General features: G+C 58.3%; 1 protein-coding gene across 12 annotated transcripts in view; it reads left to right on the forward strand.

Annotated features, from left to right (window-relative positions):
• SEPTIN9 (septin 9) overlaps window positions 1-25,131 on the forward strand; it is a 105,184-nt gene extending 80,053 nt beyond the window's left edge. For all 12 annotated transcript variants that reach the window (XM_075169847.1, XM_075169844.1, XM_075169846.1 and 9 more), the window contains 9 exons: window positions 4,762-4,953; window positions 8,944-9,072; window positions 9,490-9,571; window positions 10,252-10,389; window positions 16,813-16,930; window positions 19,358-19,453; window positions 20,297-20,393; window positions 21,926-21,977; window positions 22,920-25,131. In XM_075169847.1, the coding sequence (XP_075025948.1) occupies window positions 4,762-4,953; window positions 8,944-9,072; window positions 9,490-9,571; window positions 10,252-10,389; window positions 16,813-16,930; window positions 19,358-19,453; window positions 20,297-20,393; window positions 21,926-21,977; window positions 22,920-23,055 (1,040 nt within the window). In that variant the 3' untranslated portion in view covers window positions 23,056-25,131. The remainder of the gene's footprint in view (window positions 1-4,761; window positions 4,954-8,943; window positions 9,073-9,489; window positions 9,572-10,251; window positions 10,390-16,812; window positions 16,931-19,357; window positions 19,454-20,296; window positions 20,394-21,925; window positions 21,978-22,919) is intronic.
• The last annotated feature ends 1,890 nt before the right edge of the window (window positions 25,132-27,021 follow it).

A 27,021-nucleotide genomic window follows, 5' to 3' on the forward strand; every position in this document is an offset into this window, starting at 1 on the left:
CCCTCCCGGTTCCTCCTGTCCCCTCGGAAGGGAAAGCTGTGGCTTTGCCACCTCCTCCGCGGGTTGGATCTGTTTCCGTAGCTCGTGGTCACCGGCTCGGCGTGCAAAGGGGAGAGGCGCCGGAGGCTGCGCGTGCTGCACTCCCACCGGCCGGCTGTAGTTAACCAGGAACTATAAATTCACTCTTTGCTTCTAAAAATGTCTCTGTTACACCCTACAGGCACAGTTTGGTAAGAGTGGTGCTCCCAAAAATTGAAAGGTTAGTCGGTCCACACTGCTCCCTCGAACACATCTGTGGGTGCTCAGCTGCCTGGGAAGCGGCTGTGTTTTCACACCCTGATATACCGCTGTTCGCTGCTGTGAATCTTCTCTCTGTGTTCGCATGAACCCATCCAACAAATCCAGAACCCGTGGTGTTTGCAGTCTCCGCTGTGTGGAGGGAAGGGGAGTTATCCCCACCGCAGCATCCTGGTCTTCTGGGTGCTTGTAGCTCTGCAGAACCGGCTGCAGAATCACCAAAAGGTGGTAAATGCTTGGTGCTCCCTGCGTCCGAGGTGCTCCCTGCATCCGTTTCTTTGATTTACCCAGCAAACGTTAGCATTTCTCCATTGATTGCGTGTGCATCCGTATAGTGTGCGAATGGTTTGAATCTGGCGGCAGTGGCAGAGGTGCAGCCTCCTGGCCTCTCTCCGGCGGCTCCATGCAGCCGCTGAGCACCAGGTCCATGACCAGCCCCGCTCCAGGATCAGCTCTGCCCTCCCGGATCACCAGCATCCCGCTCCCCGTGCATCGCTGGAGCCGAGCTGCTGGGTCTAGCTGGGAGCTGGGGTACGTGAGACGTTCCCGGCTCAGCCTCTGCAAGGGTTATTTAACCTTTGTGTATCTGCAGTCTCCTACAGATCGCTTTCCCAAATCCTCCATGAGGACTGCCAGCCCTGGGGTGCGGGGTTTCGGGCGAGCCCCCGGCCTGCGTTTGCATCCCCTGCCGCAGCCGACCCGGGTTGTTGCAGCTGCGTGGCATCGGTGCAGCATTTCTAAGCCCTCGGTTTGCTGGCCGCCCCTCGCCAGCAGCGTTTCGCAAAGCCCATCCCACAGCCGCCCGCGCACGGCGTCCAGCTGGCTGGAGGAGCGGGGGGCTCCCCGGGGGGCTCCCCGGGGCTCCCCTCCCCACGGGGTGCCTTTCATCTGCTGCTTCGCAGATGTTGGGTTTGGCTCATGTCTGACGTGCATCAACTACAGCGCAACAGCCCGGAGTCTTTGGCAAAATCAACTTTGCAGCAGCTGTCCTGAGTCAGCCTGGCGCCCGGGCTGGAGCTGTGGGTCCGTTCCCGCTCGGTGCAGCGCTGCCCTGACGGTCGTGACATCTCCCGTGCCCATGTGGAGAGGGTTTCCCTGGCAGAGGAGGTCTAAATATGGCACAAGCACGTGTTCCTGCATGCTTCATGCTTATCCAGGAACATGCAAGCCGGAGGGAGCTGCAGGCTCTGGGCTTTCTGCCCCCATCAGCACAGCGAGCAGCCCGCGCGCTTCCCCAGCCTCCCTCCCCGCGGAGGGACAAGCAGCCGTGTTACGGTGGCACTGGTGAAGCCGTGGTGCACGAGGTCTGACCCTGCTCTTGCCAGGGACTCGGCGGCAATCAGGAATTTCTGATGGTATGGGTGTTTATTAATCCATCCCTCCTTGCCACGCTCCGGAAGGGTCGGCTCGGCGATGCTGGCACCGAGAGCGCCGTCCCCGCAGAGAGCACAACGGGTCAAACAAGTACAGGATCTGCCCGTGGCGTGTTCCCGGGCAGCCGCCGCTTCTGCTCCAATTTATTTCTAGGATCTTTCTATTTTGGACAAGTGTCTGCCGGGAGTGCTGCCTGCCACCCTGCACAGCGTCCCCGTGTGCCTGTGCTGCGGAGTGGTCCTGCGGCGCGGCCGCATCCTGCCTCTGCTGGCACAAACCCGTTGGAGCCAAGCGGGATGCTGGAGTCCTTGCTAAGAAAAGACCAGCTCGGTGCTGGGAAGCTAAAAAGAGAAGTGAAGGTCGGGGTTGCAGCATTTCCCTTGGGAGTCTGCTGGTGCCGCAGAGGCATTTGTGCCTTTGCATCCCTGCTGTCCTGCAGACACTCCTAGTTGCAATATATTCATTTTTATTTTATTTTTTCCCAAACAGGAGCCAGGTGCTAGAAGAAAACGTCCTTTAAATCATTTTTTCCCTGCAGGCGAGCCAAAGCAGCGTGGGCCGCGCTGCCGGCTGTGCTGCTCGAGCGCATCCCGGGCGGCAGCGTGCCTGCGTGCTCCGCGGTGACAAACGGCCGCCTGCCGTCGTCCCGCGCTGCCTGTGGCTTTTGTCCTGCTGGGGGCTGGGGAGTCCCGAGCCCTCCTTCTCGCACTGAAGGCCACGTGGCGAGGCAGCACGTAGCGACTGCTGCCTGTGCTGGGGACAGGTTTGCCGGCACGTCCCCCTGCCCAGGGAGGGGGTCAGCCCCTTCTGTGCGCTGCCGGCTGCTCGTTAGCGGAGCTTGATAGACGAGCAGCAGCCGGGAGGTGCTGGAGGTGCTCCTGGCCGTTATTGCAAGCAGAGGGTGGCTTTCTGCTCCGTTTGTTTAATTTTTTAATTTCTCCGTGCACGCTGGTGGACCTTACCTGCACCGATCTCGCAGGCTGCCGTCCCGTCCCGCGGGGCCAGCGTGCTTCGGGCTCTCTCCCGCGCGTGCACGCGGTGCCTGCAGGAGTTAAAACCCTTGCGTAACCCAGCGCTGCAGCCGGTGGCAGCATATTTTCCACGTGCTTTAGTCTTTTTTTTTTTTCCTAGTGGTATGTAAGGATTTTTTCCACTTTTGGCCTTGCTGTTTTGGAATGGGGCTAATTTGGGATCTGCGGCGGGACCTCGGGCACGCCGGGCCGGCCGGCTTTGCAAGGAGCAGCGCGGCAGCGCATTGCCAGCTGTGCAAGAGCCTGCATCCGCGTGTGCCCGGTGCAAAGCCGGGGAGGAGCACGGCGCTGCCGCGAGTGTCAGCTACGGCGTGTTTGCTCCCTAGCAGCGCTGGTCTGCACAGCCCGGGATTGAGGGTTGGAAAAAAGGGTTCAGAGTGACCCAGTGGTCTTTGGGATCAGTTCTGGGTTTGGGTTTTATTATTTTTATATTTTTTTTTCTGCTTGGCCTATATTTGAGCGCGTGGAAGCGCGCTGTGCTCGCAGGAAACGAGCGCTTCCGCCTTGCAGACCCCGGCAGGCTCCGGTCTGACGCTGCTCCCGCAGCTCCTGCCCGTCACCGGAGGAGAAGGGGTGACGGGCTTGTGTCTGGAGGAGCCCCTTTGGACCAGCCACGCTCCTACAGACAAATCCCTTTGGAGGGAGGGAGAGAAAACCAGGCAGCACCTCATCAAAGGCCAGAAATAACAGTGGGGTGAGGCAGATGAGCTGAGATCCATATTCCTGTTCGAAGGAATGAGGATGAGGACTTTGCAATAAATCCTTTGTAAATAATAATAATAATTTTTAGATTAATAATAATCAAATAAATAATAAAAAATAATAAATAAGCTTTGCAAAAGGCTTAACAAAAATAAAATGCTTGCCTAGGCTGGTGGCTGCAGGGGCCTGGGCATCGATCAGGGGCAGCCCGGGGTGGGGAGGGCTCTCAGAAGTGTGATTTTCTAAAACCTGCCTCTCCGTGCCTGCGTTGGAGGAGCTTGCCCTGCGTGGCTGCTACCTCCGGGAGCTTGCAAGGACCAGGGCTGAGCTTGTGCATGCTCTGCCTTCGGGATGTTTGCTGTGCCCGCTGCGGGCAGCGCGGAGCAGCTGGGGCAGGGTGGGAGCAGACGGCATCGCCCGGTAGCGCATCGAGGGCGATTTGTCCCTCCCGGCGGCAGATGCTCCTGGCTGGTGCCTGGGGGAGCGGGTGGTTCCCCGAGTTTTGTCTTGAAGGTGTTAATGAGGCAGTAGGTGTACGTTTGCTTCTCCTGAAGCGCTTTGCTAACCGGGAGCTGTCCCTGCGGGAAGTCGAAGGGTTTGGGTTCCTCGGTCGGATATCGGCAGAATTAGAGCAGGATCGTGGAAGCTTCGTGACTGCGTGGGTGTTGTCTGGCGCGACCCGTTTTGATGCAGATGTGTTGGGTTTTGGTTTTTCGGCGAGAAGCGAGCTGGAGCCAGCAGCCTCTGCGCCGCGTCAGCTGGAGCTCGAGGAGGGCACGTGCCGGTAGATGCCGAGGACTTTTCTGTGTCTGCAAAGCCATCCAGTTCCCCGAAACGTGGCCACGAGGCGTTCCCACCAATCTGCATAGCGCTGCAATTACAGTGGTACGGAGGAGCGGGCAGGCTGTGTAGGTCTGCAAGCCTTTAACGGCCGCGCCTGGGCACCGGGCCGTGTTGCTAAAAGCCTTCGTCACTCACTAAATAAACTCCTGGACTTGTGCCGAGGACTTTTCTCAGCGCTGGGTCCCGCTCCGCGGCGGCAGATCGGCTGCTCGTGGGGCCTGGCGTGCCTGCTCCCCCCGTAGCAGCATCCCTTTGCTGCGGCAGGCTTGGTGATGTGGGCAGGGCTCAAGGTGAATCCAGAAGGTTAAGAAGGGGAATCCCAAATGTAATGTAATTACAACTGAAGGAAGATCCCGTGTGCCTCCTCCCTCTTAGCCTCCCGGTGCCCTGGGTCCCCGCACGTGCTTTGTTCCCACTTGGGATGCCACAGGCAGCTCCTTTCATTCCCTGCCAGGAGCAGCATCCCGGTGCGCTCGCCCTGCCGCCCCTGACCGCCCTCTCTTTGCCTCCGCAGGTCCAGAGGCAGTTCCCAGCCACGCACCCGGCATGACGGACGCTCCACGGGATGCCGGCCCCAAGCAGCCGGCGCCGACACGGCCGGAGAAACCGGCTGCGGACTTTGGCTACGTGGGGATAGACGCCATCCTGGAGCAGATGAGACGGAAAGCCATGAAGCAGGGGTTTGAGTTCAACATCATGGTCGTGGGTGAGTTCTCCCCCTGCGCCAGCTGCCTGCAACGTGCTTGTTTTTGTTCTTCTGCGACAATGTTTGTCCTCTCTGGAGCCGCAGCTCGGGCTCAGCTTTGGGGTCTTTGCCTTAGGAGTCAGCAAACCCTGCTCCGGAGGAGCTGGCTTGAATTCAGCTGTTGTTAAAGCTGGCGATGTGCCGTGGCCCGTGGTCCCCTGCGTCTTCCCGCGTCTTGGGGTGCGTTATCCATAGGCACGTCCCCAGGGAAACACCCCGAGGGTGTCGGGACTCACCGAAGCCTTGCAGAGAGCTCCCTTGCCCGCTCTCCCGGGAGCCCTGCACTGGTTTGAGCACGTTAGGGCTCAAAGGGTTGCACCGCTGCTGGTATACCAGAGCCCTGATCTTTGCTGGTATTTCCAGCAATTTGGCCAAAATTCCCACTTGTGAGTTTTCTCGTATTTAAGAGATTGTGCTGAGCAGCTCAGACCGCAGATGCAACCGCGCGACAAGCACTAGGGAAGAAATGCCTCGTGTGATTTACCGGTGGGAATCAAGAGCAGCAAGAGGGTTTGCATGCTGGGCTGTTTGGTTTGAACGGCTTCTGCTACCGGTGACTCCTTTGGGGGCCTGCGGTGTGGCACGGGGGGAAGGGGAGTGTCCCCGAGGGTGTCCACAGGCGGGGAGGGAGGCTGGAAGTCGTGGGTCCAAATCCCGCTGCCTGCAAGCTCCTGTTCATTAGCTTTCCGAGGCTGCAGGGTGGAGGGGATGAAGGAGCTTTATTTCAGCGAGGGGCTGCTGGTTGCATCTGCTCTGGCTGCAGCTTCTGCTGCAGGGGTCTGCGCTTCTGCAGCCCCTGGGCTCCCGGTGCCGGGGACGGCACCAGCCGCTCGCCAGCATACACTGGGTGTACTGGAGAGCTGGGCAGGCACCGTGCAAGGGGGAAAAGGGAAAAGAAATGAGCCTTTTCTGCATTTTTCCAGCTATCAGTGTCTGGCCTGGTCCCGTGGAGCCCCTCGTGTGAGCTGGGCTGTGCTCCCCGGGGCCGGGCTGTGCGGGCAGCAGCTCTCCCTGCCTGAATCCCCCAGGGGAGGTGGGGGGGGGGGGTCTCGCCACCCCGCTTCCTCCTGCAAGGAGTTGTGTAGGGCTGCGGGGTTGTGTGGGGGTGCCCGTGGGGTAGGAGCCCCCACAGCCCTGGGGGGCTTCCTGGGGTTACGGCCTGGTCCAGAGTTTGCTAATTCTGTACAAGTTATTGGTGTGCTGTAGCTTCCCAGCGAGCTCTCCTGATGCTCTGCCTTTCTCATTTTGATATTTTCATACACAAATTGATCTATGGGGAGGGCTCGCCGGGCTGGGAGATCACTGCAAACCTGGTCACTGCAGAACCAGTTCTTGCAAGGTTTTCTAACAAACCCAGCCCTTTGCTGCCAGTGCAGCAGCACTCTCGGGACGGAGGGATCGCAGCGCTGATCCTGAGAGGCTGCAAGCGAGATTGCATGAGCTGAGCCCCCATTTCCCTGCCAGAAGAGGCACCCGTCCCGCCGTGAGCAGGCTGTGCAGCGGCAGCGCCTCAGCTTTCTGCTTTGCAGATGCGAAGGGATGTTCAGGAAAGGGCCCGGCTTTGCCTTGGCAGCGCTGTGTGTGGTATGAAAGCCGGTGCTGCAGCGCGGCTGGAAAACATTGTTCTTCCCTTGGCAGGCTCTGGGCTGACTGTTTACAGGCTGGGGAATTCGTGGCAGCATAAACAAGTCGAGCTCTGGCCCTCCCAGAAGATGCAGGGAGGGATGCGGGAGGAGCAGCACCTCGTGGGGTGCCCCTCGGGGAGGGGATGCTCTGCTGAGGCTGGGAGGCAGCAGCCAGCCCTCATCCTGCTGCATTTCTCCAGGGGAAGGTCAAGCTTTTGGGGATTAGTTTTGCTCCTTTATTCCCATCCAGTCTAAGCTGCGAGTCCTTGCATTGGAATCATTGCAATCCCTGTTTTACAGGTGGGAGATGCAAGGAGGGAGGTGACTTCTGCACGGGAGGTGGGAGTTGAGCCCCGCTGCCGGCGTGGGGTCACTCCACCCGCACCATGTCCTCGTCATGGGGCTTTCTGAAAATCCTGTACCCTGTGTATCAGGATCCCTGTTCAAAAGGGTTTCGCCAGCCTAACCGAAGCTCTGAGAGGAGGCTTCAGGCTGAGGTCAGGTTCACCCCGTGTTGTCTAAGGCTGTGGAGATGAGAAGAAAGGTCTACGCTTAAAAAAAAACCTAAAGCACATCTTTTGCGTTCAGTTTTTGGTGCGGAGCAGCTGGAAGGAGAGGAGAGCTGGCCGGGCACGGTGGGGCTCAGCCGCTCTTTCCCCGCCTGATTTCAGCTCCGGGAAGCACGCTGGGCTGCGAACCAGGGGAGGTGGGAGCGGGTCCGCCCCGCGCTCAGCCATGGGGTCCCCGGGGTGCAGCCGCATCCGATGCTCGGCGAGGTCAGCCCGCGGCCGCGGTTCGGAGAAGCACATCGCATCCGTGGCTGCCGCGGCTCTCGCCTCTGGTCCCTTTCCAGGCAGTCGGGCCCCGCAGACACCGGCTGCCAGGAGCAGTAGCAGCATGTCGCCCCGCTTTCCCCCTCTCCCCACATGCTCTATTTAATGATGAGCAGCGCAGTGAGAGCTTCGCTTTGGCTCTCTGCATTCACAGCTCCAGACCTGTTTGTGCTTGGCCCCGCGCGTTTTCAGGCAGCGGAGGACCGGGAGCACCAGACCCCAGCCCGGTCCACGTGTTTTTTCTGCAGCCCAGCTGTGATAGCGGCTGGTGAACAGGGTTTTCCTGTACTGGATTGCAGCGTGCCGTCGGTAGCATTGCAAACTCAGCTCTAAATTGCTGTTTGAGCAGGGAGCGGGCTGGCCTGGAGGGGATGCCCAGTGCTGATGTGCTACCTTTGGCTTAGCATTGGGTGCCTTTGGCAGCCTGGATGGGTCAGGCTCCTGGAGGACGTAGGTGAAATCCTTGCTGGCTTCATGCTTAGAGATACTCCGCAGTGCCAGGGATATGCCGGCGGCGGTGCCGCAATAGCTGGCTGCAACGTGGCTTGGCAGAATGGGGCCAAAGGAGCCCCCCGCGGTGTGTGCAGGAGCTCTGCAGGGATTGCAGGGGGCACAGGACATCTGTTCTGAAGCCAAGTGTGTGCTCCCTGCGTTTTGAGGAGTTTCTCTGTTTTCTTTGCTCTGGAAAAATTATTCTCCCAGCTTGTGGGACAACTGCTCTGGAGCGTCGAGAGCTGCTGATGTCCTTTCCGCATGGATCGACCTCAGCTCTGGGATATAAAGCACAAAAATGCGTCTCTGTAAAAGCTGTTTTTTCTGAAGTTGTGGAATCTGATGTGCTTCCTGGGATGTTGTTTGTGGGATGAGCTCAGATGAGCTCCTGGCCAGGACCTGCCTAAAAGGGTCCTTGCAGCCAGCTGGTCCGATTGCAAGAGCAAGTCCAGCCGGGGAGCAGCAGTGGATGCTGCAGGGCTGAGGTTTGGAAGGCTGTTGCTGCTGTTAATCCTGTCCAGCGAAGGGCTTGCCAAGTTGCTCCTAAGCCTTCCCTGCGGAGCTGGACAGGGGAGGCTGCAAGAGGGTAAAGGCACAGATGTGTCGGGATGCTCCTTCCTGGGGTTCCCTGGTCCCCGGGCCCTTCTTCAGGGCTGCTGAGTGTCACCGCAGCCCTTAAAAGATCCCCGACGGTGCCTGCCTGTCCTCGGGGTTGCTGTGATTTCTGATAAATGCAAGGAACCAGCTCTTGCCCTGCTCCCTCGCAGCAAGTCAGCTGCTTTGGAGCCAGGGAAGGTGCTTGCTGCCCGCAGCATCCTCCTGCCCGGGATGGGCTCGAGCTCCTTGAGCCGCGGAGGCTGCAGGGGAGCTGCTGCACCTCTTCCCTCCCGCCCGCAGATCTGGTGCAGGCTGAGTCCGTCAGCATCCCCATCCTCTGGCCCCTGAAAAAATAGCCCGGAAACGAGTGAGTGCTGACTGTGGTTTATCCTGCTCTTTTCCAGGTCAGAGCGGCTTGGGGAAATCCACGTTAATCAACACCCTCTTCAAATCCAAAATCAGCCGGAAATCTGTGCAGCCGACTTCTGAAGAGCGGATCCCCAAGACCATTGAAATCAAATCCATCACTCACGGTGAGGCTCTGCAGATCCCACCTGGTGCTTTGGCTTTTGGTGCTGCTCTGCCTTGTGTCTCGGGGGCTCGCGGGCGTTGTGGACCTCCACTAAACCTCCACTCTCATCTCTCTGAAGGGGCTTTTACCATCCAGAGATGCTTGCACGGCTGAGAAAACATCTATTTTTTCTTTATCCGCCAGCATTGACTTAATTGTGATGGAAGGGAAGAAGTGAGGTGGCCATGGGGGGTGGCATTTCAGGGCAGATGTGGTGCTGCATCCCTTTGCGGGGTTGATCCATGCCTGTTAGAAGCCGTGAAGGTGCGTTTCTCCCCTGGGAGCAAACTCCAGCCTTCCAGCTGATTTTGGGAGGGTGGGCTTGGCCAGGGCACCCATCGACGCTTGCCTCACGCACCGGCTTTCCTCTCCGTTTCAGAGATTGAAGAGAAGGGGGTTCGCATGAAGCTGACGGTCATCGACACCCCGGGCTTTGGAGACCACATCAACAACGAGAACTGGTGAGCTGGCTGCGCTGACGTGGGGACCGGTGCAGAGGGAAGGCGGCTGAGCCCCGGGGCATCCTGACCCGGAGCTGGTGCCGAGGGCCGTAGCCTGGTCCTGTGCCACCCATGCTCCGTGGGGAGCCGGGGAGAGGGTTGTTGTGGGTGGCAGCGCGGTGCCATGCTCCCCGGGGCTGATCCTGGACCCCGTGAGAGCCCACAAACGTCCTGCTGTTCCGGGCATGAGACAACCTTTGTTCGCGGCCGGCAGCAGCTGTGTGCCGGCATGGCCGGTCCCCGGACCTCGCTCGCGTGGCTCCGAAGGCTGGACTCTGCCAGGAGTCCTGGGACAGTGGCTGGCTCTGCGGGGTGCCCCCCCGGGCCGGGGCAGGGCTGGCCTGGCTGGCCAGTGGCAAGTGCCTTCTCCTCGCCACGAGCTGGGCTGGGCTTTGTGGGGTTTGATGCTGCTCTTGCTCCTGTGCCCCGGTGGGGTGCGACGAGCTGAGGGACTGCCCTGCTCAGCAGCCGGGTGTTTGACTGTGTTTTGGGTTGGTTTGTTTGTTTTATGGGATTCTGTGAGATGCTGAGCATCCCCGGCTCGGCGGGCTCTGCTTCACACGGTCAGGCCAGGTGGGAGGCTCGGGGTGGTCCAGATCCCTCACACAAACCCATCGTCCCGCGTTCCCCTCTCTCCGCAGCTGGCAGCCCATCATGAAGTTCATCAACGACCAGTACGAGAAGTACCTGCAGGAGGAGATCAACATTAACCGGAAGAAGCGGATCCCCGACACGCGGGTGCACTGCTGTATATACTTCATCCCAGCCACCGGCCACTCGTACGTACCCTGCCGTCCTCGCTCGGACCCCCGGGCTTCCCTCTCCGGCATTCCTTCTCGGGCAGCTCGGCCGTCGGGGTCGTCCTCGGGATCCCCCCGTGTTTCCCGGGGACTTGAGGGCGGCTGAAGCTGGCCTTGCTAGGGCTGTGGCACCCGGAGCCCTCGCAGTAACACAGCAGAGCTGCTGTACCCCAGGGAAACGTGGCGTTTCCTCTTCCGAGGGGCCATCAAAGCCTCCCCGAGCTCCGGGTAGCTGCTTGCTTTGCTTTGGTCACCTTGCTTGCTCGACCGAGGGCGGACACCAGTCGCTCAGCTCTCAGGTTGGACGGAAAGGCTGCCTCTGCAAACAGAACGTTAGGTTTTTTTGCTGTGCCCCTGCCTTTGTAAGGGGAGAAACTGGTTTTCCTCATGCTACCGGGGGAGCGAACACCCTCACCCTTTAAGGGTATTTTGTAGTTGTTTGACCAGTCTGCAAGTGGGATGCAGTTTGTTCAGCGCAGAGCTCTCCTGGCTCTGGCACTTCTCAAGCGACAGCATCAAAGGCCCAGAGCTTGCTCTTTTTTTTTTTTTTTTTTTTTTTTTCCTAGGCACGTAGCCGGCGGTGAAAACCTGGGGCGCTTAAAGTGTCTTGAAAAATGTGACTTAAAGTATCACAACATAAAACGAGACCTAAGTTTCCTTTTGATTTCTGTCAATTCCTTCCACTTCTGGCTCTGTCTGCGTGGGGATTTTTTTTGGGTCTGTTTTCAAAAGTAAACTTAAGCTGCCAGCACTGTATTAATGTCAGCCTTTTCCTCTTCCCCATGTAGAGATTTATTCCAATAGAAAAGACTTTGTTTTGCTTCTGTCAGTGGGTAGACCAAAAATGCATCCTTCACTGGAATAAAATGACTGCATGGGCCAGTTATGCTCTTGTGTAACCGGCTGTCGATTGGGAGCAGAGGGGCCGACGAAACGTTTATGGTTTAATACGATAAAGCAGAAAACGTTTCAAAGGGAGGTGACATTTTTAGGCCAGTCTAGTGTGTTGGTCCTGCTTATCTCAGCCCCGATCTGCAGACCCTGCCTTGGCCGGTCGGGGTGTTGCAGCATTAGCCATGCTTGAGCTTTTTCTCATTGCTTTGGGTGTTTAACCCTTAAAATGGGGGTTAAACCCCAAGTCTGATGCTTGGGTTCTGCGGATACCGCACCCGCACGGAGGTTGCACATTTTGGGTGGTGGTGGCTGCCCTCCCCGCCCCGTCCCCGTGTCCCCCGCCGGAGCCTCTCCAGCCGTGCGCTCTGGTTTCTCTCACCCGCCGGCTAACAGCAATTGCGTGGATATTCAGCTGGTTTTTTTCTTTCTCTCCAACGAACATGTGTTTCCAATATCCGAGCAAGCCCGGCGGTTGGAGGCCGTTGTTGCTGAGCCCTGCGCTGATCCTCCTTCCCCGTAGCCCGATAGCCCGGCTGGGGCCGGGCTCGCTCCCCGGCCGTGGCTCGGGGGCTGCGCTTTCTCAGACCGGCTGACGCGTCCCCTCCTGCCGCGGGACGGAGATAAGCCGAGGAGTGAGTGAAGGGGGACAAACCCCAGCGGAGGGAGAAGTCGGTGGGAAATTTTGCTCCTCTGAGAGGTGGAGCAGGCGTTGGGTTTGCTTTCCGCTCCCTTGTGAAGCCCAAGTTACGTTTCTCATCACCACTTTCCCCCGTTCCCCATCACCAGCGCTTCCCGTGGTCCTTGGACACAAATGGATGGCGTGGTCCATGGTCCCACGTGGAAGGGTATGGGAAGGGAATCCAGGTCCTTGCTTTGGCGCTTCTGGCTTCACTGGGAGGCAATGGGCAGCACGGCTGGCAAGGGCAGTGGCTCGCAGTGCTGCGGGGACCTGCCCTGGGGACAACCACAGCTGCGGAGGACCCCACCGTTCCCGCATGGACTTCCCGTGCCGCTTGCCGTCCCGGGGTGCTTGGTGCCGTCCGTCCCGGGACAGCGATCGCACGGGGCTTGTTCGCGTTGCCGTCGGGGAGCTGCTGCCTCACCGTGTGACGCCACCAAAGCAGCGGGGACTCGTGTCCGTCTGTCCCACCCCGCTCGCGTGGTCAGGCTCGGCACAGGGCTCGGCACAGGGCTCGGCACAGGGCTCGGCATCCCTTCCCCGGCACGTGGCTGCTGCAGGCAGCCGGGACTAAGCCTGCCGAGTCACTGGGTGAGAGCTTGCTTTTTTCTTAAATGAAAAGGGAAGGAGAGGAGGAAAAAAGCAAAGTTAACCAAGTGCACAGATTCAGAGGCTGGAGCGGAGGGTTGCTCAGCTCCGTTTCAGTCTGGCCCTCCCGTCTGGGCAGCTCAAGGGTTAATCAGCAGAGAAGTTTCTGCTGCAGTCTCGCTTTGCAGGGAGTTCGGGGCAGGCTTTGCAACCCATCTGGTTCACACGCCCCCTGTCCTTCTTGTAACACTCCCGTAAAACCATGTTTGCGAAGGCTAAGTAACGTGCTGGCAGGGGCTTTTGGCTGCAGCCGCGCAAGGCCGGCTCTTTGCCACCCAATAAATATCCCAGCTCTGACCCCTGTGAAGCACCGCTCGGCTCTGAAAAGGGACCCTGAAACACCGCCGCGGCCTCGGCAGCCCCTCGTGTGCGTGTACCAGGGCTGCTGGCTGACGGGCTGACACCCGCTGTTTTCCCTCGGGTGCCCGCCGGGTCCCTTGAGCAGGCTGGTGGGTCCTGGCGATGGGGCTGGCGGCTGCTGGGTGCTCGCTGGTATTTGCTTAATGCACGACTCAAATTCTTGTTGCTGGTTTGATCTGGGGCACAACCAAAAGGAAATAACTTCGCAGCTCGCCGTGAATTTTGATTCCTATAATGGCATTTCAAGGGAACTAGCAGGAATGAGCCTCTGCTTAGACCCTGTCCGCGCATGCTGGCTGCAGGCAATGCAGAAATAGCGTGTGCCCGGCCACCATAGCGTGTGCCCGGCCACCATAGCGTGTGCCCGGCCACCACAGCGTGTGCCCGGCCACCATAACGTGTTCCCAGCTGCTCTGCTTTCCCCAGCCCCGCAGCAAGAGGGGACGGGGGAGCAACCAGCACTGCCTGGGGTGGGCTGGAGCCTTTCCTGCAGCTCCTGCTCCAGCCCACCCACTGCCCTCAGAGCTCCTCCACCCCCTCCCAGCAAAGCCCAAAGCGTGTATGTGTCTAGTTGCAAGTTGATAATACCGGGGACCATTTGGGGAAGGGAAAGAAAACAGATGCTTTTTCTTCTTGAGCTCAGCCCTCTCTTTCGTGATCTGCTTGGAGCAGATTGCGCGCACCCGAAATGAAGTAACTGCTATTGTGCATTTGTGTGTCTCCGGGTTTCGCCGCTCATCCTCGCCAGGTTCTGGCGTCGGCGCTTTGCGGAGGTGAACCGAGTTCAAACACCCGGCGGAGAGCAGCGCTGCTATGCCTGCGGCTTGTCACGGGGTGGTGGGGCTTAAACACCAAAACTGGTCCCCGCAGATACCAGTAGAAGTCCCTGCTGTCCTGGGCTGTGCCTCGCAACGGGAGTTTAAGAGGAATTAGGTCTGGGCTTGCCCCATCGTGACCTTGGCCGTGTCTGCCTGGGTCTGTACTGGGCTGTTAGTGCAAATCTCTTTGCACTCATGATCGCCTTAAGCCATTTATTCTCCTTTGGTGTCTTCACACGAATGTGACGTCTAGTGACAGGGCTTGTTCTTAGTGAACAGAATCACTTTCTTTTAAATACTTAAGTTTTTTTGGGGGCTACCCAGCAGGAATTGGTAGACTGTCTAGAAACTTGCAAAACACCCTAAAAACATAGAGTTTGCTCTTCTGGGGAGCGCCTTGGTTCCCTTCCTGTTCTCCAGGGTGGTGCAGGGAGGTGCCCACCGGAGGTGACCTCCGCGGACGAGGCACCTGCAGAAGTCCATCGGAGCAGAAGGTTGTGTCAAAGGTGCCTCGGGCTCTTCTGGCTTTGGGTGCAGACCGGTGTGGGACACGGTCACTGCGCCTGCGTGGATGCTGGTGGGCACGGGCAGGGGTGTGGGCTGGCTCTGGCTCTGCCTCCTGCTCTCAGGCTCACTGCCGGCATCCTCCGGTATCGGTGAGGGCTCGGTACCAGGGCTCTTACGTGTCAGTCGAGCTGAAACTCAAATGTCTGGCTGATGGTGAATTCATCTGCATCGCCTGCATATGCATGCTGGTCTTCACTCTGAAAGAAAAGCTGATGAAAGAGGCAGGAACACAGTCTCAGTAGGGAAGAGGCTTCTAGAGGGGAAAAATTGTTTGAAAAATAGCAAAGAGAGAGGAGGGGAAAGAAGTCTGCTGGGAAAGGAGCATAACTGCATTACTTCCTTGGAGGTCTGGGAAGTACATTATGCAGAGCTCCAAACAATGTTTGCCAGCAGCAAGTCTGCTTAGATGTGTCCATGGGGGTTTCCTTGCGTTTTTTTCTTCTTTTTTTTTTTTAATAGCAAAACTCTTTCTTTCCTGGGGCCCAGGGTGATCTGTGACTCCTGAGTTTGCGTTGGGAACTCGTTTGTCGGCACGCTAACGATGTGCTCTGGGCTATGCGTGCCATTAGCATTTGGGGAGAAGATCCACCTGGCACGGTCCAGTCCGATCCCTGGGAGAGGAGTGGGTTTGACCAGGGAAGGGCTCGGCTGCACTGGAGCAGTCTCAAGATGCCGTTTCGGGATCAGCCGGAGCTGAGGGGGTCTCTCTGGGGCTGGACGTCCCTCCCTTGGAGCCAGAGCTGGGCAGGGGTGGTCTCACGGGATGGGGACGCTGGCTGGTGACTGCTGAGGAGCAGGATCAGCCCCTTCCCCTTTGCACTCCTGTGACTCTTGCTGGCTTTGCAGGAGCCGTGCTGGGTCTGCGGGTTCTCTGAGCCTGTCGTAGGGCCTGAGAAGACCATGGTGGGGTTTGGCTTGAGCGTGTTGGCAGTAGGTGCTCTCTTGGCCATGTTCTCCCCGAGCGCTCTGCTCTGCTCCGTGTTCCCCCACGCAGGGCTCCTGCTGGGTGCCTGCTTGCACCTGGGCATTTTAAGTCACTGTCCCATTTATTTTGGTTTCTTCCCTGTTGCCGTGGGCCTCTGGTTTGTGGCACAGGGCTGGTCTGCCCTTGGGGAGGTCTCATTCTCGGCCCCAGTTCTGCCACTGAAGCCTGCGGCTCCTCCGAAAGGTGACTTCACCTCTCTCTGCCCCAGGTTCATCAAAGAAGAGCTGGGCCGTGTCCTGCTGGCACGTGCCACCACCGGAGGTCATGAGGATGTACGAGCGGCAGAGGTGTCCCTTTGCTTCTGGGGCTCTGGCGTTGACCGTCCTGCCCCTTCCCTGAGCGCTTTCAATGAGGGCTCATTTCAGACAGGCTCCTTAGTGGATGAGCACCCCAAACGCGTTCCTGTACCCCGGTCTCCCCTGGGACCTCCAGGTTTCCTTTTTCAAGGCAACATCTGCTCAACAGTCCTGCATGGGCATGTGTCCCCGTCACCTCCAGAGCCACCGAGAGGGACCTGGAAGTGTCCAAGGAGGGCTTTCCTCTGGCTGGGAACCCCCAGCAGTAAAAACACCTTCAGGGAGGACTGAGGAGCGAGGGAGGGTCGTGGCCAGGCGCCCTCCTCGCTGTCTGCAGCCGGACTGCAGCCCTCGGACGCGGAGCAGCCTGGCACCGGAGGTCACGTCCCTGCTGTCAGCGGGAGCGTTTAGCAGGGAGGGGTTTCCCGAGGGGCTGATCGCTGGGGTTAGGCAATCTCTGCAGCTTTCCCCTGCTGAGACTTTCGTCGTAGAGATTTTCTGACATTTTTGCCCTCTGGAACAAGCAGCATCTCTTCTGTGCTGTGTGAGCCCCCGGAGAATTAGCAGAGCCTTTTTTAATCCCGACCGATGGACGCGAGAGGCAATCCTGGCTCGTGCACGACAGCGGGCTGGTGCTCAGCGCAGGAATAGTCACCTGTGGCATTTCCATGTCGTGCTGTCCCTGGGTGGTGGGTGACAGCGGGTGACAGCTTGGGTAGGGCTGGAGGAGGTTTCACACCGTGGTCTCTCCCCAGCTTGACTTGTGCATCGCGGGCAGGCTGGCCCCGCAGCCAGCATCGCCCGTGCTCCCATCCCGGCATCCCAAGGACGCGTGTAGCTTTGGGCGAGTTCCCGCAGTCCTCTGTGGCTGGATAAAAGGATAAAAGGCTTCTCCCACTTCATGGGGCTTTGCGAGGGTTCCCAGGCGGGGTGCTTTGAAAGGGAAATGTTTTAAGTGTTTGTCTGCAAACCGCCTCCGAGACGGACGTGTGCTGTCGTGCTTTTAAGAAAATGTCTTTATTTGTCCAGCCTGAAAGGAGGCGATCCCCCCTCTCGTGTCTAGTCTCTGAAGGCCCCCTCTCTGCCGGGGGGTTGCGGCAGCCCCCCACCTCGGCAGCGGTGCGCGAATCCCCTTTTTTCTGCTGTGTTTTTCAGGCTGCGACCGCTGGACATCGAGTTCATGAAACGCCTGAGCAAAGTGGTCAACATCGTCCCCGTGATTGCAAAAGCCGACACGTTAACGCTGGAGGAGAGGGACTACTTCAAACAAAGGGTAAGGGGCTGGCGGCTCTTATCGGGGCTCCATCTCCTGCCCCCCATCCCCTCCTGCCCCTGTCCCCCTCCCAGCTCCCTCCCCGGCGGGGCTGGGAAGGCGAGCGCCTGGCCGGGAGCCCAGCGCATTCCTCCGGCTGCAGCTCCGAGCGATCCCACGTGGCCGGAGGAAAGGCCTGCGCTCCAAGCAGTTCCTTGTGTTTCTCTTGGATCTTTGTCAGTGCAGGATAAGTTTCGAGCTCTAAGTCTTGGGGCCTGTTTCTCCTGCCTCCTTTCTTATTGTTGTTGTTGTTTTCAGGCTGGTTTCTGTTATTTTGGGAGGTAGACGGTGCTGCACGTAGAGGCTGGAAAACCCACCCTGTGCAGCATCGGGCACGGATACAGGAACCAGGCAAAGCGATGTGCGGGTTTGCTGAGCTCAGCTGGGGTAGATTTGTGGGGGCAGGCAGGCATGCCATCCCCGTGGGGAGCCGAGGAGGGGCTGTCTGAACCCACAGCATGGGCTTTCCTCCTGGTGCGGCCGGAGGTGCAGATGCCCCGCTCTGGGGTTCGGGTGGGGGCTATACATCCGTTCGTGTAGCTGAGGGATGTGGCTGCAGGCGTGATGGCCTCTGGTGCCCTGCAGGAGGAAGCAAGCCACCAGGCTCGTTGGTCCGTGAGTCCGAACTGCAGGGAGGTGAAGCGAAGGGAAAGGGGGTCTTGCCAAAGGGGCGGTTTTAGGGGCCACCTCCAGGGGCTATGGAGAGGACGGCACGTTAGCCAGGGGTTTGTTCAACACCTCTGTGCAGGAGAGCGTGAGCCAGCCCTTCCCACACCAGTGTCTTCCCAGTTCTTGACGAGCAGGATCAGGCACTGAAATATCCAATCTGGTTTGGGGGCTGAATCCAAAGTCTGAAGCAGTTCCCTTTGCAGTGAGCCAGGGGACGGCTGGAAATGGAGCCGAGAGGTAATCCAGGCTGGACTTGATCGGCGTGTCAGCCTGTTTGCACGGAGATCTGCGAGGAGCTGGTGCGGGAGGGGGGGGGTGAGTCCGCGGTGCCACCTCTGCGCTCTGCAGTGGCTTTTGCAGGCTGCTGGCTCCGTTCAGAGGTTACAAGTGTGCGTATCCGGGTGTCTGCGGGTGCCTGGCTGGCTCTGGGACTACAAAGTCAGCCTGGGTCCTAAAATGTCACCTGGGCGCTCTCAGCAACTGATACCATCCTTGTGTAATGAAAGACCGTGGGGAGACCGCCTGGCTCGCCCGCCCTGCACCGGCTCAGCGCAGGATGAGCTCCCCCTATCTCTAATTACATTCCTGATTGTAACCAGACCCCCAAAATCCTTCCAGATGGAAGGAGAACACGTAGCCACGTGGCGTGTTTGCAGTGCCCCTTCTGCAAGGGGCTCGCCCTCCTTATGCTCACGGCTCCAGATCCACTGGTGCAAAGGAGGGGGCAGGTAATTGGTCCGGGTGGGCACGGGCTGGGACCTTTTCCCTTTGCTCCAGCGCGCCTGCGTGCGTGCTTCCAAAAAGCAGAGCCCGGTCTGCATCTGGGGGTGTGGCTGGTTTGGAGAGGCGATAGATTTTTGGGTTTGGGTCGGGGTGATGGTGAAGCACCAGCCTGGCTGCAGGCTGCCTGGGTTGATGCCCGCGCTGCACTGAGTTAGTGGAATGGGCTCCGACGTCCTGCAGGGTTGGCTTTGTTGGGTTATTCCCCTAAAAATAGTGTATGAGTTTGGCTGGGGGGTGGGAGGCCGGCCGGGGGGTTTCTCTGGGCTGGATCCGCTTCCTTTGCCAGCCTGCAACGTAGGGCTGGCGCGGCGCAGTTTATTGCCCTAGGAAGCGACGGGAGCGGGCGCGCAGGCTGGGTTTGGGTTTGCAGCTTTGTTGGAGAAGGCTGATCCTCCGTGCTCCCCGAGAGCTGAGCCTCCACCCAGGAATCAGATTTCAGCATCTCTTCCCCTTGCACAGAGGCAATATCCTTAGGGGCCGCTCTTCCAAGCCGTCTGTGTCCCTGTCCCCTGGACCAGGCGCTGCCGTGACTCCTTTTCCAAGGAGCATAAGCAGACACCAGAAAGCAACTTCTTCACTTCGGGTTACGTGCCTGGCAGCCACATTCCCCATTGCTTGGTGCAGCTTGCATGGTCTTATTGTCTTGGTCAATCCCAAAGCAACGCCCAGCTCGTGTAACTTCATCTCGCTCTCAGCCTGAACCGTCTTGGCACCAGGTTCTTGCGGAGATTCCAGGGCGAGCGCTTGGTGGGTGTGCAGCCGTTAAACACAGGTCTCTCTCCCCAGGCGAGCAGTGTTTAGGATGGAGAGGGAAGATGCTGCTGCTGGGCATTGCTCACGAGAGCCTCTTGGCTCAGCTGGGAGCTGCCGCTGTGGTGGGAGTGCAGCTCCTCTGCCCGTGTCTCCTTCACGTGTTCCTCTGCTCTTCTCTCCTAGATAATGGCCGATCTTCTTGCCAATGGGATCGACGTGTATCCTCAGAAGGAGTTTGATGAAGACTCCGAAGATCGGCTAGTCAACGAGAAATTCAGGGTTAGTGCGTGGTGTTGCGGTTGGATGTATTTGGGTGGGCCCTGCAGCTCCGGGTGCTGGTGATGTCCTGGGGGGTCTCCTGCAAAGTGCCTCTATCTTCTTTCCAAAGCTGCCCCTGTCCAAGGGGTCTGCCCAGGACCAAGGATCAGAGCAGGGACAGAAAGAGGGTGAGGAAGGTACCTGGGGAAGGTGTCCTCTCCCATCCGTGTCGCTGCTCCATCCCCCAGCCCCGTTCCTCCAAGGTGCCCTCATCAGGCAGGGGGTCCCGTGGCCCCTTGCCCTGCCCCAGGGGCAGGGGGTGCTGGTGTCTGCCCACCCCAGGCGAGGGGAGCAGCCTTCCCGGCACCGGGAGGTAATTTGCCTGTAGGCTGCTCTGCTTTCCTGGCTGTCAGTTCCTTGCTGTAGGAAGTAGCTAACAATTTTTTGGCTCAATAAAGTGGATTGGACAAATTCAAGGAAGAAAAAAGTCTTCTAGGGACTCTTAAGTACAAAGACACCACCTTGGATCAGGAAATGACTGAGCCACAGGTTGCCAGATGCTGGGGGCGATTCCCGGGGAAGCGTCATGATACCTTTGCCCTGGCTGTACGCCGGTCCTGCCAACGGGGTGCTGGGCTAGACTGGTTTTGGGCTGATTTTAGACTGCTTTTGGGCTGGGCACATGTGCAGGAGATGCTGCTGCCCGGGTCCTGGCAGGCAATGGTGCTCAGGAGCATCAGGGACAAACCAGCTCATCCCACGAAACTCTGCTGAAAACAGCTTGACTTAGGACTTTGCTCGCCACCTTGGTTTCCTGACCGGTTGTCAGGAGGAAAACGTAACCGTTTTTTTCTCTTTCCTCAGGAAATGATCCCGTTTGCAGTGGTGGGCAGTGACCAGGAGTACCAGGTTAATGGAAGAAGAATCCTTGGAAGGAAGACCAAGTGGGGCACCATTGAAGGTACCTTGTCCTTGTTTCCCTACCTCTTGAGCCCATCTCCCTGCCCTGACAGAAGGTGCTGAGGTCCCAAACCAGCAGTAGAAGTCGAGGTGTGTATAGTGCTTCCCTGCCCCTCCACAGAAGTCACTTCCCCGGTATTTGGGGACTGAAAACACCTTGGCCCATGCTCCTGTGCCGAGCTCCTGGGCCTTTGTGCAGCTCGGGGGCTGCGGAGTGCCGGAGGGGACGCTTCTGGGTTTCTTGTGGCCTGGCTTCTGCTGGTTGCACAGTTAAATGCCCGATGGCTGGCTTTGAGGGCACACGGGTGCAGCGCTGACGTCTCTGTCTCGAGCCCAGATTAGAGCCTTTCCCCTGGCACCTGTAGGTCCCTGCACCCTCCACCACGCATTTGGCTGGTGCCCTTGGAGGATCTCGTCCTTCTTCCGCCTTCATCCCATCATCTTCCTTTTTTATCCCCCATTTTAAATCATGGTTTAAAGGCTAGATGAAGGCTCCTGGCTGCAGTGTATCTACACGTTTCCCTGTCCCTGAGAGCCAACTGGCACGTCTCCAGTGCCACCCGTCTTATCTTCCTCCCCTTCATTTCATAGGTTTCTCTCATTTATGAGTCGTCTTAATAGGAATCCTGCGTTGAGGGATGGCTTAACAAAGGTGCCAGGAAAATCAGTGTATTTTAAAGCTCTGCTGCCCTCTTGTGCTCTGTCCTTGGAAGCTCTGAGTTTAATGGGGCTCATTGAACCACTCACCTTCTGCATGCGGCAGCTGCCTTCAGCACGGGGAGACCCCGGGACCCAGCCATGGCCACGGGCAGCCTTTGCAGAAGAGCGGTGTTTGCTGTCTTGCCATTTCTGCATTATGTTCAAGCCTGTTTTGGGGGAAGAAAAAATCAAAAAAAGGGAGTTGATCCTTTAAATTCAAATGCCTGGTAAACTGCGAGCCATCAGACTAATTGTGGTGGACCAATACCCCTTGATTTTTCCCTCTTGCAAACACTCCTGCTTTCTCCAAGCCCTGCTCCGACAGCAGTAGCCTTTGTCAGCAGGAGCAGCACCGGCAGCCCGGGCCGCACAGGCACTGACGTGCCGGGGATGTTGCGGGATGCTCGTGGTGAAGCCATAGATAAACGCTTCTCTGGAGCCTTGCCGGCGCTGGCTGCAAAGCTCGCCCTGTCCCTTTCCCTGCCTTGTTTGGGGCCCACTGAAGCTTGCGTTGGTCCAAAGCGGGGGTCCCGGTGGGAGATGCTGCCGGGAGCTCCCTCGTTTGGTGGGAGATGCTGGGAAGGGACCGGGAATGCTCAGTCAGACCTCACCAGCCAGTTGGTCGTGCTGAGCTGGGGCAGGTACCTGGGTAAATCACTGGCCTTACAGCAGCAAAGAGGACTCTTGAGTCCTGCACCCTATAGCCCCTGGGGGTAAGTCCCCGTCTCAGCCCTCCACACGCTAGTGAAGCTCTATAGGGTCCTCCTTACCCCGAGTGGTTGCCATGCTCATGCCGTGGGTGCACGCTGATGGGTTTCTCTCTCTTCCTACCAGTGGAGAACACGACACACTGTGAGTTCGCCTACCTGCGGGACCTCCTCATCAGGTCGGTAGGACTGTGCCCTGTCCCTGTAGCCTTCGGTCACCAGGTGGCATCCAAAGAAAGGGGAGAGCCCAGCCCAGCTTGAAGCAGCTGCTGCTTCACTCTGCTCACCCTTCCATCCATCCACCCTTCCATCCATCCACCCTTCCATCCATCCACCCTTCCATCCATCCACCCTTCCATCCATCCACCCTTCCATCCACCCCCTCCCAGCCTGCTGCAGTGCTGCAGCCCCACTCAATGGGTCGTGGCTTCAGGGGGCTTTTCTCAGCGACGGTGCTGAGTTAAGGGAGGAGACGAGCAGTGGATGGGTCAGGACAGGCTCCCAGGTCGCTGGCAGCGTGCAGTGTGGCTCCAGCTCGCCTGCAAGCAGCTGGGAAGCCTTTTGGCCTTAGTGATCCCTCAGCAGTCCCAGGTCCTACCCCAGTCCAAAGACATCACCCTCCTGCGTCCCAGGACCGTGCCATTGGGGGTCTGGGCGACCGCCGGTCCCTCTGGAAAGAGGCGTCCCTGCTGCAGGGAATGGGAGGCTGAGCCCCCTGGGCTTGCTGGAGGGGGCATTGGGCTTCTCCTAAATTTGGCTGCAAGATAAACTCTGCACGCGTGAGCCGTTGGCAGATAGTTGTGAGGGGCCACAAAACCTGACCCCAGGGACTCGCAGGGCCGGCGTCTTCCCGGGCGGGTGTTACGCAGCCAGGGCTCCCGCCTACCCAAGCACAGGCTGTTGGTACCAGTGAAGGCTTCTGGTCCTGGCTGCCCATAACTGCCTTTGCTTCCCTCCTGTGCCCTAAAGATGCCGTTAACCAGTAAATCAGGAGGGGAAATTTGGGCTGGAGAGGGTGTTGGAAGGCGGAGGGTGGGGGGTGCACGGGTTGGGGTGGCGGAGGCTGGGCTGGCCGAACCTGGCCCAGCGAGGTGCGATTGCCCCGTCTCCCTTTCCCGCAGGACGCACATGCAGAACATAAAGGATATCACCAGCAACATCCACTTCGAAGCCTACAGGGTCAAGAGGCTGAACGAGGGCCAGAGCTCGCTCTCCAACGGCGTGACCGACAAAGAGCTGGTGGCTAACGAAATGTAACCGTCTCGCTCCGTAGCCAGGACCTTGCTCGCTCACGCTCGCTATTTGTCCCCTCTTCCCCCTTTATTTTTATATAAATCCTCTGCCACCGTCCCTCTTCCCGCCCCCCAACCCCCTGCCAATGTTAACTGACCAAATAACCAGACGCCGTCTCTGTCGTGCGGAGTGGGGCGACCGCTCATCCCCCCCGCTTTGTGGCACGGGTTTTCTTCTCAGCCCCCGCTCCCGCGTCCCTGGGCTGGGGTCCGTCCCCCCGCGGAGGTCGGGCTCTCGCTGGCCCGACAGCCGAGCTCGGGGGAGCAGGTCCGCGGGGCCGGTGGGGTTGGGGTGCCCCTGGGAGCCCCGCCGGCCCCTCCGCGCAGAGGCTCTTCTCCGTCCGTTGAAGGCAAGGTGAACGTAGTTCTCCAGGTGAACGTAGCCTTCGGAAGCAAGGTACAGTGGCGTGAAGAGAACAAGACGGTGCCATCCTTGTCTCCTGCCGCCTCTGCAGCCCCCCGGGACCCGCCAGCCCCCACCCCAACCCCTCTACCCTGCCTACATGCAATAAACTGGGAGTGTTTAGGTGTCACCTCGCCTGTCACCGACCCCCGGCCAGGCAGAGCGACCTGCTTTGGGAGAAGTGCCTTTTCAGACTGTTACCTTGCAATAGCGTGGGAGGGGAGGGAGCTGCCTTGTCTGTCTGTGCAGCCTGCAAAGGGCCTGCGACACTTTGTAGAGACCCCTCTTCCCTCTCCCTCGGACCACAGGTGTGGCTGATGTCCTGGGAACACTTGTATATTTATTTTTCATTCAGTTGAGTGGGTTTTTTTTCCGCTGAAGGCTTGGGGTATGTTTGTCCAAAGGGGGCTGAGAGTGGAACGTCTCTGCAAAGCGGTGGTGGGAGGCGGAGGGTTGTCCTGTCTGACCCTTGTGATCCTCGGGCTTTTCCCTACGTCAGAGGAGGCTGTTGGGTATTTTTTAATTATTTTTTTAATTTTTTGGATCCCCTGTGTGACGTGTGTACGTGTAACACGCTCCTCTGTTTCGCTAGTCCTTGCACGAGGGGACTCTGCATGTGTGGACCGAGCCCTGCAGCCGCGGGGAGGGCTGGGGCGGCGTTTGCGGGTGCTGCGCCCCATGGCCCCCCCTGCTCTGCCCCCCGCGCCTCCCCCTGCAGTGAGTCCCCGCTAAATAAGACCCTGCCAGGGGCTCGGTTCAATAACGCCGTGGCACAGGAGCGGGTGGTCCTGGAGCAGAGCTCTGCAGTCCTGCCCCCCGCCCCAGCTCCGCTTGCCTTTCTGTTGTCCGCTCCGTCAGTCTCCGTATCCTCTCTAAGGGATAAAATTTTCTGCAAATCACCCTTTTTTTGGGGGGGCACATACTGAAATGGCAGCGTGTCCCACCCTCTAGCGCTGGAAGGGGCCTGCAGAGCCCACCCGATGGTCTCCGTGGGGGCAGAGCCACCTTCTCCAGCACAGGTGCCCAGGAGGAAGGAGGAGGTTGCTCTCATCTCGGTGGGGATGCCCAGATAACGTTGCTCAGCAGAGGGTTTGCAGGGGCTCCCCCCCCGTGTGTCCCCCCCCGGCAGCCAAAGGGGTGCGTGCGGGGGGTGCATCGCAAGGAGAATCCGCTCTCCCCCTTAACTCATGTTCCCCCCCTCCCCGCAACAGCACGACGGAGCTGTTGGGGAAGAACAACTATCTACTTGCTGACTTGCTATATTTTAGCAAAAACCAAACCAAAAAAAGTGTATTAACTGAAAAACTATATATATTTCAAGCGTTAAAAAAAGACTATGAAAGGGGAGAAAATCTCTTGTGTGAGGCACTTCTGCAAATGTCATCTTAAACTTCTTTTTTCCTCTAGTCGTTATCTCAAGCTGGGCCAAGCAAGACACGCCGCTTTCTCCTTTGTAACCTGATTTTTTTTTTTTTTGAAGAAAAAAAAGAAAATAATACAATAAAAAAAACTTCATCCAGATCTATTAAAATGGCCTTTTGGGGGTTATAAGCATTATGACAAATTTAGTCCATTTTTGTATAAATAATAGTGTTTAATATGTATTTCCCAAAATAAATGTTTCCAATGCAAATAGAAGGAGGCTCGTTTGGAAACGTCTGTTCCAGCGCGGTGTGATCGTTGCTGCATGGACCCTGCGGAGCTGAGGGTGACGGGAGAGCCCAGCTCGGAGCTGCTGTGCTCTGCCCACTTTGGGGGGAAGGTTTTAGCTATTCCTAACCCCCTCAACTCTTCCTACCCCCGATATCTGCCTCAGGTACTCTACAAGATGCTGGAGCTGCTGGTGCTGAGCACCCTGGGGACCAAGCCAGCACGGCCGCTGTGTCCTTGCAAATCCCGAGGGAGGCAGGTGGGTCCCCTCCCTCTGCTTCCATGGCGAAGCTGTTTCCACCGCAGTTGCTGGTATTTTTATGAAGATGAGGGGCAGGCAGCAGCTTGCCTTTCACACAAATGTGGCTTTGGCTTCACAGGCAGGTGGTCTTCAAAACCTTCCGCGACTGCAGGGTGGTCCTCGGGATGCCCTTGGAAGCTGGGTTCACTTTGAGGACTTGGCTTCACTTTGAGGACTTGCCTTCCTGAAAACGTTCGTCCCTGGTGTCGCAGACGAGACCATCCAGTCTGGAGGTTTAATTGGTCTATTGTATTCCCCCCCCCAAGCCAGTTGGACTCAAAAGCCATCTGGACATGGTCCTGGGCAGCTGGCTCTAGGTGACCCTGCTTGGGCAGGGGTTGGACCAGATGACTTCCAGAGGTCCCTTCCAACCTCAGCCCCTCTGGGATTCTGTGGTTCTGGAACTGTACGGAAACAAAATCAACAGGACAGAAGTCAGGTTGGGGTGGGCTGGGTTCCTATGGGTGTGTAGGGTACAGGACAGGCTTCTGTACATTTTTCTTCTGCTTTTCTGCTGGCACCTGGGTTTCAGAGCAGCGAATCAGCTCGTCTTGTACGGCAGCGAGGTGCGCAGTAGAGTTTGCTGACGGGCCTTCCTTTGCCCCAGTGCTAAACCCATCCCAAGCAATAGCCTTTTTTTTTTGTGCTATACTGGCGTTCCGTGGTTGCTTTAGCTCAGAAACTCCTCACCCCCACAGCTCTTCTCTACCAAATGAGTCTATTGGGGAGAAGCTGCGAGATCAACATGTTCTTGCTGTTGTACCCAGAGCAAGACCCAGGGCAGAAGCTCTAGAGCGGGGAAAAATCAACATGTAGTGTAGTAATTACAAACACGGACCACGGGCTTTGCTTCTGCACGAATCTGCAGTAGTTTCTCCCCGTAGGGTGTTTTTTCTTGTGCTGGTGTGTGGGGGTTTTGCAGCTTTCCTCAATGCCGGCATCTGCCCGTGCCCGCGGAGGGCGATGGGGCAGGGGCTGCGCCGGGCTCTCCAGGCAGATGCTCTCCTGGTGACAGATTGAGAAACGGTTTGTGGCTGGGGCGAGGGAAGGCCGGCAAAACTCCCGAGCTCAGCCGTGAGGGCGGCTTTTGTTCAGCCCGGAGGAGGAGCTCGGCGGGTCGGAGGTCCGGGCACGGGAATGACGCGGGGAATGGCTTCCAGATGTTACGAAGCTCCGGAGAGGTGGGGTTGGCGACGGGAGAGCAGCGACGCCAGACGCCGTGATGGAGCAGGGGTTTGTGGGGTGCTCTGGGAAAATCCCCGCTGGGGGAAGGCTTTGCCATTGCAAAACCCGCTCCCCCTCTCCCCCGAGCCTTGGCTGAAGGGCAGGAGAGACCCGGGAGGGTCTGGGCAGAGGAGGAGGCAGGCGAGGGGCTGCTTCCCCTGCCCGCACCCTCCCGAGCTGCCTCGGAGGGAAATTTGCCTAACGAGAGCCTGGCACTAATGGCTTATTGAGTGGCCTCACTTTAACAAATGAGGGAAATGAAGATGAGTGAGAGTTTAATTACCGATCGGAGCAGGGCTTTCCGCAGCGACGACGGGTGCTCGCTCCCCTTCGCCTGGCTGCGGGAGGGAGAG

This window comes from Calonectris borealis, chromosome 20 (genome assembly GCF_964195595.1).
Source record: "Calonectris borealis chromosome 20, bCalBor7.hap1.2, whole genome shotgun sequence".
NCBI classification, from domain to species: Eukaryota; Metazoa; Chordata; class Aves; order Procellariiformes; family Procellariidae; genus Calonectris; species Calonectris borealis.